The sequence below is a fragment of the Argentina silus genome (genome assembly GCF_951799395.1).
Source record: "Argentina silus genome assembly, chromosome: 8".
In the NCBI taxonomy this organism is placed as follows: Eukaryota; Metazoa; Chordata; class Actinopteri; order Argentiniformes; family Argentinidae; genus Argentina; species Argentina silus.
Window position 1 is genome coordinate 9,844,309 of NC_139662.1, and position 14,852 is coordinate 9,859,160.

A 14,852-nucleotide genomic window follows, 5' to 3' on the forward strand; every position below is an offset into this window, starting at 1 on the left:
AGTGTTGGGTATCACACCGCTGCTGAATGTCAACATAACATAGAGTTATCATGAAATTGAGAGTTTTTAGTTGTTACACAGAACGCTATTTCACTTGTTTTGTTTTACCATTACTTCACTATAATACAATGTTGTTACACCCGATAAAATAACAATTTAATGTTAAGCGTTATACCCTCAACTTCTGCTCTGTTATTGTAGTTACAATGTTGATCATTCACTCAGCTTTACGGTAACATGAAATGCTTGATGTAAATGAATCGATAATGATCATCAAGTGTAGCGTACTGTGTAATACCCTTCCAGCTATCACGATCTCAACATAAGAGAACATCATTAGATTGTTCGATAAATAGCATGTCTAAAAACGTATTATTATTCTCAAACAGTTTTCCCTATTTCTGTAGTTCCGCGTTTTCTGTCAAATAGTCGCCATTCACATCCCTTTTCCGTCTTGGAAATTAGGTCACGGAGCCTGGAGAAATTGTCAAGTTTATGACTGCATAATTGTACCACTTCAGTTGAACACATATGAATAGGCCTACAGACATTGTATAAAGACGATGAAACACAAAGCGTCGGATTTGGTCTAACATAGTAGATGGGAATGGTTAGAAAGTTCCAAGTAGAGTAACTACATTCATAAACCAAATCGGGGTCACTGTAACACTGGTTATGCAACAGTTGCATTATTATATTTCTTCTCCCTAAAAAGCATCATATAAATAAAATACGACCTTACCGTTCAAGTAGCTGATGTTCACCTGGTGATGTTTATGTCAACCCCAAAGAAAAAATCATTTCCTCCGCCAATATTGGACTACCGTCAAAGCATACAGTGGACTTCACTGTCTAGGTCCAGTTTTGGTTTCATAACACTTTGCCCGACTGCGCACACTCCGCGGTCTTTAAAGCGCCCCAGATGAAGAGAGTCGTGCCTACAAGCTCTTGCGATTGGTCGGTTCCCAGTCACATGTGACATGCCGAGTCACGTTTGAGAAGCGTGGAAATACAGCAGTTCATTGAATTAATTGCTTGCTGTGACTCATTGCTCTATTCACTACACGGTATACACCTGTGATATTTCTGTTGACTGTAGTTTTCTTGAAATGTCAAGAGAATCGGTTTACATTCAGGATTTCTTGGCTGTTCATTTACAACATGTTGACACAGCCTTATCTAAGTGGTACAGAATTTCAGGTATTGTTTATGCAATGAAAGCAGTTGATTGTTTTTCAATTTGAAACATACAGGGCTGTGATCAACCTGATCAACCAAATACTGAATAGACTTAGGCTACTAGATCTCCACACCTTCACTCAAGTTACCCCTTTCACTCTGATAATACTAGTTGTATTAATTAGATAGGCTACAATTTGGAATTTGATACGATGAATATGGTAGCCAAATTTGTATTATAAAATCATTATGCAATCTTATTAAAAATATGAGACTTTCTTTTACGAGCAAAAATGACGATCATGGGTTATTTAACAGGTGGTAGACAATTCTTTCCTGTCGTTCCTAAAGTAGGCCTATGGAACATTTGAATAAATATGGGCACATTGACGTAGTTACATCCATAATGCATGCATAATGTGGCAGCAGAACGCGAAATAAACCAGCAGTGGAGGACGTCATGGATGACTCTCTCCCAGAGTGGAACATTTCACAGCAGATGGCAGGAAAGCGGTTGCCGCTATCCAGGATCTGAGTAGAGTCTCATCTCATCACTTCTCTCAGACACAGTACAGGCCTTTTATGGTGATTGTAGTGGAGATTGTATCATGATATGATATTCACCACATTATGATAATGATCATGCTTTCCAAGTCACCTCACATCCAAACTTAGGGGAGACATATGACAGTGGTCATCACAGGCTGGTTGGTTCATCCACTGGGTCTTGACAGCGCAGGGTGACACTCTTCGACAGGTCAGGGGGTTCATTTACTGCAAATGTGAGCTTCCTGACAGTCATGCCTACATACAGTATGTGGCATGTGTGAAAAAACACCTTGGTGAAAGTCTGTTGACCGAAACATTAGTATCTTTCCACATAAATGTGAATTAGCAAGAAAGCTAGTGGGCTCAAGTTGTTTTCATTTTCTAAATATATGTGAATAAGCCTGACACGTAGTACATCAGAGAAACCACGCGTCACATGGGAACTCCCTCAAAAGCTGCTATCTGGCGGTTGTCCAACGCTCTACACCACACTCCATCATGCTCCTCCACGCTCCACCACACTCCCACACTGATGCCTGGGATAGATACTGCATTTCGTTGTCTCTGTACTTGTACTCTGCACAATGACAATAAAGTTGAATCTAATCTAATCTAGTTAGAGACTATAGACTCATTCCATAAAGCACAGATTTGGGTATAAAAGAAGAATTGGGTGCCAAAGAATTGCCCACGATGCTTGGAATATTCTATTCATTCTGTTGCAATATCAGATTGGATGATACATTTAAAAGTTTTATTACACTATCCAGTTTGACGATTCCAATATATTTACACAACATTTGATACAATACAGTATATCAAATACATACAGGATCCAATACATACGATCAATACAATATTAACTGAGGCAATTTGAAAAACAAATTAACATGAATTAAATGACATCAAATTCAACTAATATCACTCCACTGTACAATTATTATCAACCAGAGATCAGATAAAGTGGAATGTGTATCGTATTAAAGTTTTGAGAAACAATGTCCACTAGAGCTGGGGTACTTATTACATGATTCGTTAATCTAATCTAATCTAAACCTGTAGATCTAGAAGGATTGGATACAAGGATTTTTCTGTAGGTATAAGTAAGATGTCAACAATTCCACATACCCTTAGCCTATCAGGGCTATCCTGTTTATACCTACTCATTGTTTCAGATCAACACAAAACTGTCCAGAGCATGTTTCAGAACAAGGCCAAAACTGTCCAGAGCATGTTTCAGAACAAGGCCAAAACTGTCCAGAGCATGTTTCAGAACAAGGCCAAAACTGTCCAGAGCATGTTTCAGAACAAGGCCATAATCACACTAAATAATTGTCATTGAGAGAGTTTATCCATGAGCATAGCCTTGTAGTGAACCTGACATCGATCCAGTACTGTCAATCAAAAAATTTGATTAGCCTTTTGGCTTCATCACTTAGATTTATCTTAGATTAAGTTCCATGTGTAGATGATAAGTAAACAGCTTCCTCTTTCATATTTTTCAATAACGTCAACAACAGTCTGTTTTCTTGGCTGTCAGTGGTGTATCCAGTTGGGCGTTGCCGTCCTGTTGTCTGGGCCGTGTCATATCAGACTTGCTCATCAGGATCGTCTCCGTAAGAAACCTGCCAAACAACACAATGGCAATTCAAACAGAGGGTTCAAAATATGGCCCTATCCCATCCAGGGTCCCATCTTTTCAATCCTATCAATTCAGGAAGTGTTTTGAAACTCCAATTCAAATTCAAATTCCAAAGCTTTTTATCTTTTAATTTACAGCAGAATGTAAAAAACACACACAGTTGAGTTGCTGACTATTGTAAGATACAGTTTACCTTGATACCCATACATTTTACAGTAATGGGACAGTGAAGCATTTTTCTTCTGTTGGCTCTATACTCCAAAAGTTTGGATTTTAAATAAAACAATTACTATTAGGTTAAAGTAGAGATTCTCAGCTTTTATTTGTATGTATATATTTGTTCCACCATTCAGAAATTCACTTTTTATGCATAGTCGCCATAGTACCCCTTTTCAGGGTAGCCAGAAGTGATAGGACAGATTTTTCAAATGTCCAAATTAAGCACTCATGTTTAGTATTTGGTCGACAATCCTTTGCCTGAAATCTTATCATCAGGAAATGAAATGCATGTTAAATTGGATTTACATCTGAAGATTGACTTGGCCTGTCAAGAACTTTACTATTGACTATTATAGATGACTGACCAAGAGGAGGTCATCTGACAGGTATGGTAGCGGTGTCGTGATAAACTCCAAAACACGTCCTATGGATATGATTTAATAAATGGAAAACTAGCCAACAACAAACTGGATGAGACAGCAGAGCTAGAACCTTTTATTGATCAATGTAATGACATGTTGAGTCAAAAAAGGAAACGTACGAGATAAACACATGACTCCAGCCAAACGGAAGAAGCTCGCCGACCAAACAAACCAATAACAAAGGAATTATGGAAAAGGATTATTAATTGCGGAAATAATTGCGCAAATAACGATGATCCACACAAATGATCCTATTATTATGGTAGGGGACTACAACCGAGTTTTAAGTGTAGATGGATTTCAAGACAGGCTGATTACTGAACTGAAAATATGATGAGTATGCTAGAACAGAATCGTGACCATTACATTCTATTTACAATGTTTTTACATGTGAATTACTCTCTGTGTTTAGGAGCCAAGGGGAATGCCTTGATCAACTTAAGGAGTGCTTTGGGTTCATTAGGTCACAGAAGAATGGGCACACCAAGCAAACATCCTGTCGACGATTAAATCAACAGACCTTTTTCTCTATTATGACATTTGAATGTTTCTTCGATGTGTATACATTTACATTTATGGCATTTAGCAGACATTTTTATCCAAAGCGACTTACAACAAATACATTTGTTTAAGTAAGTAAATCATCTATCAGTCATCATAAGATAAGGTAATCAGTGTTCAGACCAGGGGCCATGGGCAGTCACAATGCTAGAAGAAGGATTTTTATTTTTGTATATAGTCATATGTGTTCTTATCCTAACGTGTTTTATGACGAGTATTTTGATGTCATTTTCATTATTGTGTGATGTTCTTTTCCAGTGTCTGTATGTGTATCTTTTATAACATTCCACAGAGATTCAGCGAACTGGTCAAACAGTTCATTACCATCAGTTAAGTGGGATATAGATGGAAAAGCACCACCGGCCCCGGATCCAGCTGAAGACCTGTGGATAACACTGTTTGAATGCTATTGTTGGTAAAACTTGCCAGAAGGTCTCCCCCATCTGATAAAAGGTAATTTGATGTTTTCTGTAGAAATTCCATTTGGTCTGGGATGGTATAAATTGTTTTCAGAGTTACTCCTATGAGTCACCTTACCCGGTCTCGGTAGATCATACCCGGTTTACGTGAGTTAGCACGTATAGTCTTGCTCAAGACAATCTTTTCTCATTTGATTATTTTCTTAGAACATTCACCTATCACGGTATGTTTTATATTTTGTTGTATTTACACTTTTTTGTATGATTTGAAGTAAGCTGAATTGCTTACTTCATTGGGCAACGTTGTTGCTTGTCTAAAATAAATCTCCTCGAATTTGATACTACGCTTTTCTCATTTGTCCGAAGACTTTATGTTCTCTAGTTGTGTTGTATACCAATATATATATATATATATATATATACACGGTTAGTTCTCACCGGTTGGCGTTCAGATACTTTGATTTCTGCAAATAGAATCTTATAATCTAATTAGGAGGGACATTTCCGAAGTACATCTAGCTCATGATAGGAAATGACTTACTTATACTAGTTATTTGAATATTGATTCCCGACTAAGACAAGACATTGAAAGACTCTACCCTCGTTAAGGCCATCACGTTAAAGGGTGTCCCGATTATGAACCTCATTATATTCGGCTAGTTAGAGAGCCAATCTATCCCATTTAGTAATCGGAGTCAGATTTACATTGTTTACTAACTAACTATCTCATGCTCCCTGATCAATCTGAGATCAATCAGTCAAACCTCATAAGTACATCAATGGATCGTAAAGGTAAATCATAGTGTAAATGATCACCCGCGAGTATTATGGATGCTTTAGCACGAGTGGATATATGGAGATTTCGGAAATATTTGGACAGTGACACAATTTTAGTATTTTTGGTTCTTTCCGCTTTAATTCAAGGGGTTGAACAAAAATATTGGATGAAACGTTTAGGAATTGCAACCATTTTTATACACAGTCCCCTATTTTCAGGGGCTCAAATGTAATTGGACAAATTAACATAATCATAAATAAAATGTTAATTTTTAATACTTTGTCGAGAATCTTTTGCAGGCAATGACTGCCTGGAGTCTGGAACCCATGTACATCACCAAATGCTGCGTTTCCTCCTTTGTGATGCTTTGCCAGGCCTTTACTGCAGCTGTCTTCCATTGTTTGTTTGTGGGTCTTTCTGCCTTTAGTTGTCTTCAGCAAGTGAAATGCATGCTCGATCGGGTTGAGTTCAGGTGATTGACTCGGGCCATTGCAGAATATTCCACTTCTTTGCCTTAAAAAACTCCTGGGTTTGCCTTAAAAAACTCATTGTCCATCTGTACTGTGAAGCGCCGTCCAATCAACTTTGCTGAATTTGGCTGAATCTGAGCATAGTTCAGAGTCTGCACTTTAAGCTCATATTCATTATATAACTGTAACTTGAATATGTTTTGGTAAACAGCTAAAATAACTAAATTGTGTCAGAGTCCAAATATATATGGACCTAATTGTAGATACAGCTAATCCTCTGACACTTTCAAATGTGCCTTCAGAAGTCATGGAAAATGGTGAAAAATGCGCAACATTTTCTTCTTCAATACAGAAACACGCGACCAGAAATAATATTAAAAACTCATTACAAATGACAATACTGCAATCCTGTCACCTATCAAGACCCCTGGAATAACCCTGCCAGTTAGTACCTCATCGCTTCAGTGATGTTCTTGTTCTCCTTCACTGATGTCTCCATCCATCCTATGAAGCCATTGGCCTTGCTGAAGTTCTCGATGCTCTCTGGAGACATGGCCCTCTGTCCTAGGTCGCACTGATGGGAACAGACAAGACAAGATAGTGTAATGTGTATCTAGGCCCTAAAGGGGTAGAGCTAAGGAGTTAGGGGTTGTTTCTGGAAGAGAGCTTTAGTTTAAGTGTGTGTGTGTGTGTGTGTGTGTGTGTGTGTGTGTGTGTGTGTGTGTGTGTGTGTGTGTGTGTGTGTGTGCGGGCATGTGTGAGTGTGAGGCCACCAAGGCACCTTGTTGGCCAGCAGGATGCATGGAATAGGAGCGCCATTGGGCAGCATAGTCTTGTAGTCAAGGTCCTCCTTCCAAAGCCGACAGTTGAGGAAGCTGGAGGAGTCTGTGGCATCAAACATGACCACACAGCCAGACGTCTCTTTGTAGTAGATCCTGGTCATGGAGATGAAGCGCTCCTGGCCTGGATCATGACATCACACATGAATGCATATGCGCGCGCGCACACACGCACACACACACACACACACACACACACACACACACACACACACACACACACACACACACACACACACACACACACACACACAGAACTAGAATAATCAACTTCCAAATGATTACACCAGATGAGAAGTAAAACTTTGTTGTGTCTCTTATGTTTTTTCATAAAACACAATGCCATAAAACACAATGTCAAGCTTACCTGCTATGTCCCATAACTGCAGTCTGACTGTTTCCGTGTCGGACCAGGGCAGAATCTTCATAGCAAAGTCCACTATCAAAGGAGTGAATGAAATTGGAATATTTTAAGTAAGGTGTAGCCTTAAATCAAATCAAACTTTCAAATCAAACTTTATTTAAAGTGCATTTCACACAGGTCGCAATTCACTTTACAAAGACATATGACAACATCACAACACTATAAAACATATAAAAACAATACATATAATATGGAATAAAACACTATGAACGCAGTGAAACAAAGACCATGGTAATGGGGTAGGGGGCAGTATTTGCACAGCAGTACTGCGTAACACTCAATACAACTAAAAAGGAAAATGACCTATAGGATTTTTTTAGGAACATTTAAAAAACAAACAAACAAAAAAACCCATAATAAAGTCTTACCTCCCACAGTCATTTTATATTGTTTGTTGAATTGGCCATTCACGTATCGACGTACGAAAGACGATTTTCCAACCTGACAGTCGCCAACGACAATTATTTTGAACAGGTGTTCACAACACTCCATGATTCTTATAGATCGGTCAACATTTATTTTAAACTATTGTTATAACTCCAAACAACTAGCCTACAGTCTAAATCAGTCAGTCGCATTTTCTAAGTCTTCAACTTTCACTTCAACTTTCACTTCAACTCAGTGGCTAGTTACATTATTTCCTCATAACCCGCATACTTTGAAACATTTGCAGCCTGTGTTGACCTTGGAGACAGAGCTGAACGAGGAGGGAGAGTACACTCTTCCCTTTTATTGTCAATTAAAGGAACTGATTGATTTTGTTTTGAAAGAGGTCCTTGAATGTTTGAAATGATTAGCCAAACATGCCACGGCTGAGAACTGTGGATTCAGTTGTCTTTCTATATACCGTAGTCTAGTTAAATAAGCAATTGAGTCTTCGGCAGTCATAGCAATTATTATGATTTGGCCACAGGGTTAGTTCAAGGAACAATTTCATGGAATGAGCACGGGCAAGTATGTGTTTTTCCAGATATTAATTATACACACACTTATTGGGGAGTTGGTGTGCCAGCCAAGTGCTACTGTTTCAGTCACCTTACAGGCCTACTTACTTCCTAGGACGGAATGCTTCAGTCATTCATTCATTCATTCATTCATTTATTCATTCATTCATACGTGAATCACATACTTCACTGCTGTTACTTTCATGGAGGAGGAGGTGAAGCTTAATCTAGGCTTCTCAGTGTATGCATTCATTAAGCAGATAAAGACAGTTTAACCAAAAATATTGAAAATTTAACTGACTTTTGAAGACTGAAGTTGAAATGAAAAGAAAAAAAAATTAAATACACATGAATCAAGGCCTATTGAGCAGAATACAGGTTATTTATTAATGATGATATTGGAAATTATAATGAACATATAATTAATTCTATGAGCAGTAATTCATTCTGACATCATGTCACTTGAATGTTGAAACGAGTCATTGCAAATCACAACTGCAGCCAATGAAGTGAATGAATTTGCTCTTCCAAAATAGCATTTCCTATTTTCTGTAAAAGGGAAAGGCCATATTTCTAACTTGATCATATCTGCCAGTATCCCCGTAATGCCATGCACAGGAAATGACTATTAGTGGCCCATAGTTATGAATTGGAAAGAGCACCATCACATAACACAGCTTTATGAATGAATGTAGGTCTTCATTTCTTAGTCTGGAAAATGTAGCACTTTATGTTCCTTTCCTTTTGTTTGCCTTTTGTCTATTCATCTCATATACAGCACATATTGCTGCTTGTATAAGCAACATCATATTTGTTTGTTAAATTTTGGTCCTGAATCTGGTAAAAATAGTGATCTGTTTTTGTTGTGCGGTAACATTTAACAAGCACATGAGTGAGAAATCACTGATATTTATCTGTGCCCTGCAGTTACAGACTGGATAACACTAGGTGGCAGCCAAACTTAGTACCTTGCTGCAATTCCTTTACCATTACTTTCCTTTACTTTGGTTGGTTTGGGACTTTTACTTGCTTATTGATTATTTAATAAAAAGTGATTATTTAAATGGTGATTCATGCTGTTGTGATGTCACCTTGTTCCATTTTAGAATTCTGGATAAAGTAGAGCTCAATCTATTTAATACAGAAGTAGAATTCAATTACATTTGACTGGAAGGTGAGAATCTAATCTCATGTCCTAACCTGGCAGACCATTATTGGTAAAACCTGGCTTTGAGAGAAGTTTAGAGTGACATTTACTGTGCCCATTCACTCCATTCCAGTGGCTGTAGAGACACACAGAGATGGGGGGTTTGAGGCTCTGGCTGTTCCTCTTCCTCTGGGTCCTGCTGCTTTCCTCAGTCCTGTCCACCAGCTCTTTTACCGCAGCTGACCTGGCAGAGCTGGAGGACATCCCAGCGCAGGTCATCGTCACCAACTCCCCCTGTAGTGCCACCTGTGGGCTGGGCATACGCACCCAGGAGCTCTGCCCGCTGGAGGGGGCCCAGGTAGGGACGGGGGAGGAATGCCACATACGCAAAGTGCGCTGCCTGGAGAGCTGGCAGTGTGGCCTCCAGGCGGTCACCATGCCTGCCGGCGGACGCCTGGAGCTGGACTGCCTGGGCGAGGTCATGAAGGCCATGGGCCGCTTCTCCTTCCTCGTGTCCTGGCGCTACGCCCGTGGCGTGGTCACCACCGACGACTCACTGTTCAGCCGCTGGGACGCTCCGAGCATGGACCGGGTCGTATTGGACCCCCTGAGGGAAGAGGACGCGGGGACCTATCGCTGTGACGTCCACGACACCGCCCACCGCAGGGTCAAGAGGGTTTATAAAGGGGTCAGAGTTCTTCCTGCAGGGGTGCTGAATTTGGACTTCACCAATGCCCTGGCCAACTGGGACCGGAAGGGGGAGTCCTATCCTAACATCACCGTCGTCTCTGGGCCTTTGTACGCCAGGAGTACTATCAAAGACATGCTTCTGTGGAGTCTTATTATCTCTGGTGTCATCGCAGTGCTGGCTCTGTACTGTTTATTTCTTATGGGGAGGTCTACAATCGTAGAATCATCCCTGCTAACCAGGCTTCTAGCTTCCAGAGACACAAGGCCAGAGGGTGAGCTGATGGAAATCTCTGCCCTGGGGTCAGACCAACACAATACGGATCAAAGAAGTAGGATAAGAAATTCATGAAGAAACAAAGTGAGACAGCAGTGAGAATTAGATTAATCAATAAACATAATGTGATTGTGCCTTGTTGTGATGACTGTGATCCTTATGACTGTGATCCTAGAATGCTGGTCTCAAACTAACACCCCAATCCTTCCCCTACTCCGTCCCAGCCAGCCCTCAGCTACCACGCCCAACACCCCCTCGACTTACTCCCCCATCACACATACCCCTATCACTGTCAAGAACACTGTGTCAAGACAAGAGAGAGTCACCACAAAGTGGTGAGTGGCCATCAAACTGTTCTAGGTGTAAACTCTGTTATTCCTGTTTTGATTACTCCTAGACTAAACAATCAGTACTCAACATGCTCTGTAAGTACATCAAACCTAATAGCTGTTCCCCAACAGCCCATAGTGCCCCTACACCCTGTCACTAAAACCATAAAAGCTGCACTGCCTAATGTAAGATAATTATAAAATAAGTCTCTCCTAATCAGTGACCTGATTATTAGTCATAAATTAGATCTCATGTTCCTTACAGAAACGTGGCTTGATTTCACTAACAGAGCAACTGTTCTCACTGAATCAGCACCCCCAAATGTTAACTTCATTGATGCCCCCAGAGTTGATAAGAAAGGGGGAGGAGTAGCTGTTATCTTGTCAGACGTGTTTCAATGCAGGCAGGTACCATTTGGAGACTTCTCATCGTTTGAATATCCTGCTGCTGTACTGAAATCCTCTCCTCGTGTTTTACTACTGATTATATACAGACCGCCAAAATATTCTAGTAGTTTCTTTGATGAATTTGCTGAACTACTGTCCATAATCTCCATGGAATATGACTGTCTGTCTGTATCAGAAGATTTAAACATTCATATTGATAACCCCAACGATAACAATGCCAAAGAACTTAATAACTTACTTAACACCTTTGGACTGTTGGTAGGTCCACGTTAATTGAGAATAGAACGATTGGTAGGTCACGTTATGATTGGTAGGTCCACGTTAATGGAGTTAACCAGATTAAGGTAAAGAACTGACAAAGACGCCGCAGTAATTCAAATTTGAGTTATAGAGTCCCAAACACCCGGGGAACAAGTATTCTAAGGTAAAGAAAACTAAATTGCTGCTAATAATTGCACTATGTCTTTTATGCTTTATTATTATTTTTTCTTTCTTTCCTTTTTATCTATAAAGTGCTGTAAAGCATATTGAATTGCCTCTTTTATGCTTTTGTTGTCTTTTATGTCTTTTATGCTTTTGTTGTCTTTTATGCTCTTTCCTTTTTATCTATTTTATGAAAAGCACTTTGAATTGCCTCTGTGTATGAAATGTGCTGTATGAATAAACTTGCCTGGCCTTACCTTGTGATTACTTATGTTATTGCAAAGGAGAAGAGGGAGGAGAATCACCTTTTCCATGCTGTGTACTGTAGCTCTATTGGTGCAATCAGGTGATCCTCAGAAACTCAGAGCTTAGTTCTAAGATAATTCTATTTCTAATTAAGTCACTTCTACTTTTGCATATGTCAAAGTAACAGAGGAGAATTTGAATGAGTCTCCAGCCAATGTCTCCCTCTACTGGGTTTGAATGAACCTGAAGCTGATTTGAGAAGTGGCTGTCTCCATTGGTGTACAGTATGCGAGTAAGCCAACAAACAGCAGGAGATAAAAACATAACCATTAAAAAGTAGCTCTTATATTGTCGACTTCTTAAGGTATTCGACTGAATTAGTGATAGAGAGATTATTATTTGTACTACAATGATTTCATTTCCCCATATACGTTTTCTTCTGTAATATTATTATTGCGTCTGCAGATGGCACTGTTGATTTATATGATACATGCTGGTTGGTAAAAGTGTCTTTTGCTGAGCAGAAAGTCGGTAACATGTTGCTGTGTGACTGCGTGTTGATGCAGATGATCATGATCAAAACACACATGGACATATGTAGCATGTAAACGAGTAGCATGCCACCGCCGGGAGATGATGCTCAAAATATACTATGAAGAGAGCTAATTCCGATTCCGATTCTTTATTACAATTATGGCATTTAGCAGACGCCTTTATCCAAAGCGACTTATTAGTCACACGACTACTAATCAACATTATGCTATTGTGTTATTCTAGCAAACTCAATGGACACTTTACCTGAAAATTCAATTGAGCTCCAGGAAATCGAGTATATCCTATTGCACTGACAAGGTTTTCCAGCACTCAGCTTTGAGTCCTGCTACAATACAGTTTGTTGTTCTACTAAACAGCATACACTCACCACTGGGCAGGTTGTTTAGGATTCACACCTTCTCTAAAACAGTAAATACTTATTCTGAGAGCAGATTTCTTGCATGAATGTCATACTGTATATACTGAGTGAACTTGAGAACATATATTGAGTTTTTCAGGATCATATTTTCCTGACGTCTTCAAACTTTTACGTAAACTTTTGAAAACCCAGGCTTTCATTTTTTCATTTAACACTGCCAGTGTGTTATGAGCGGTGCTAAGTGAATCTACTTTATTACACTGTTGTAGCCTAGTGCACTAGGAGGGAGGCCCAGGTTCAGTGTCAGCTAAAGTTGTCTGCTATCTCCCTTATTCACCACAATATCTTTATACCAGCACTGTGCTGCTATCATTACTCATCCAAGTAATCAGAGTCTTAGTTAATTAGCCTGGCTGATGAGTAAATAGGGAACATACATAGACCACAGCTCTATTGAGAAACAATCTCAAGCTGGGACATATTCAATTATTGAGGAGCCATGAGATGTGTGCCTGTTATTCTCCTGATGCTATTACACAATGTTCCTGTATTGACATCATACCAGTTCCATCTGTCTAGCCAAGATGATTATCTCCTGTCAATTAAAAGAAGCAAATGGGAACTTTATCTAATACAAAATATTCAAGCGTTATATTATATTGCTGCTGTGTGTGGCAAATCCAGTGTTGTGTTAACCTATGTGTGATTATCTTTACTTTGCGTTACATGTATTTAAGAGGGACTGCACTGGCTGATTTCACCTTGATTTCCCTTCCCTTCCCTCCTCCTCAATACCCAGCATCAAATTTGTCAGGGAAAGGCATCACTACTCTCCTCAACTTATGGTCTGTTCTCAGGCTGACTCAATTTAGACTGAACATGAAAATACTGGGTTTATGTCCAAAGTAATAGTTTTTCCATTTTGGGGCTAGAATTGATGTACAGTGTATGACTACAACCTAGACCGTTTTTTGAACAGTAAAGGTTGGTTTTTCGCTCTGTAACAAGCCCCTATAAACTGTTTTGTAGTGAAACTTCGATATTTTCTTCTGTATACTGTAGGTTGACTAAACCTGTATGGATGCAGTTCGATACTATAATATATAGGCCAACACACAAGTTATTGATATAGTAGAAAGTTAGAAAGTTGTGTTTGTTTTGGAAATGGAGTTTGGGCTCCCCAGAAGACATGGTTGTCACTAGCTGACCATGCTGCTAAACAGCAAGTATCTCTGTTTCTCACCTATTTAAACAACACCCCTAACCTCTAATTATGCCTAACCCAAACCCTAAATTAAGATAAAATTGGGTATTTACTTGCTCATCAAATGATTGGTTATTTACTTGCTCATCAAATGATTTTCACTTTGCAGCATGGCCAGAGAGCATACTGCATGAAGCTGCCATTCATTCCTCAAGTGATTCAAGTGATCATTTGAGTGTCTCTGGAGAAAATATGGATGATGCTGTACTATATATACCGTAGATCTCCTGTATGTTGTTGAGATCCTGATATATATAAACTAGGTATAATTATACCAGTACGTCTGCTAAAGCAAAGCCAATCAGAATCCAGAATCCAAACAGACAAAGCTCTCTGATTACACCTGGGGGGGGGGTTACATTAAATTGGCCTATTATGATGAGGCCTATTATGATACCTAGCTTCCTCCCACGGTGGAGCTTTTGTCAGGCTCCATGTTGATTGTTAGCTAATAGGCCATGACAACCCGGTTAACAATATCATCATGTCTGCCATCATATCATGTCGACATCACAGCTTCTCCACACAAAGTTTTCTTTGAATGATTAATTGGTTTAAGATGAATCGAGAGAGAGACCCAGTTTTTACAGTGTCTGATTCTTTTCTCATTTTAAAAGGTTGCACAGCGGCACTAATGTGATGATGTTCATACTGATGTGGTGTTAGTGTGGTGTGTGTGTGTGTGTGTGTGTGTGTGTGTGTGTGTGTGTGT

At 39.5% G+C, this 14,852-nt stretch overlaps 1 protein-coding gene across 1 annotated transcript; it reads right to left on the reverse strand.

The window, feature by feature from the left end:
• Positions 1-2,421: 2,421 nt before the first annotated feature.
• LOC310808145 (ras-related protein Rab-7L1-like) lies at positions 2,422-8,136 on the reverse strand. Its single transcript, XM_083674862.1, has 5 exons — positions 7,871-8,136; positions 7,446-7,517; positions 7,021-7,202; positions 6,692-6,813; positions 2,422-3,353 (listed from the first exon to the last, which is right to left on the reverse strand). Exons 1-5 carry the CDS (start codon positions 7,992-7,994, stop codon positions 3,239-3,241), a joined length of 615 nt encoding a protein of 204 aa, XP_083530988.1. The 5' UTR covers positions 7,995-8,136; the 3' UTR covers positions 2,422-3,238.
• Between the last annotated feature and the right edge of the window lie 6,716 nt (positions 8,137-14,852).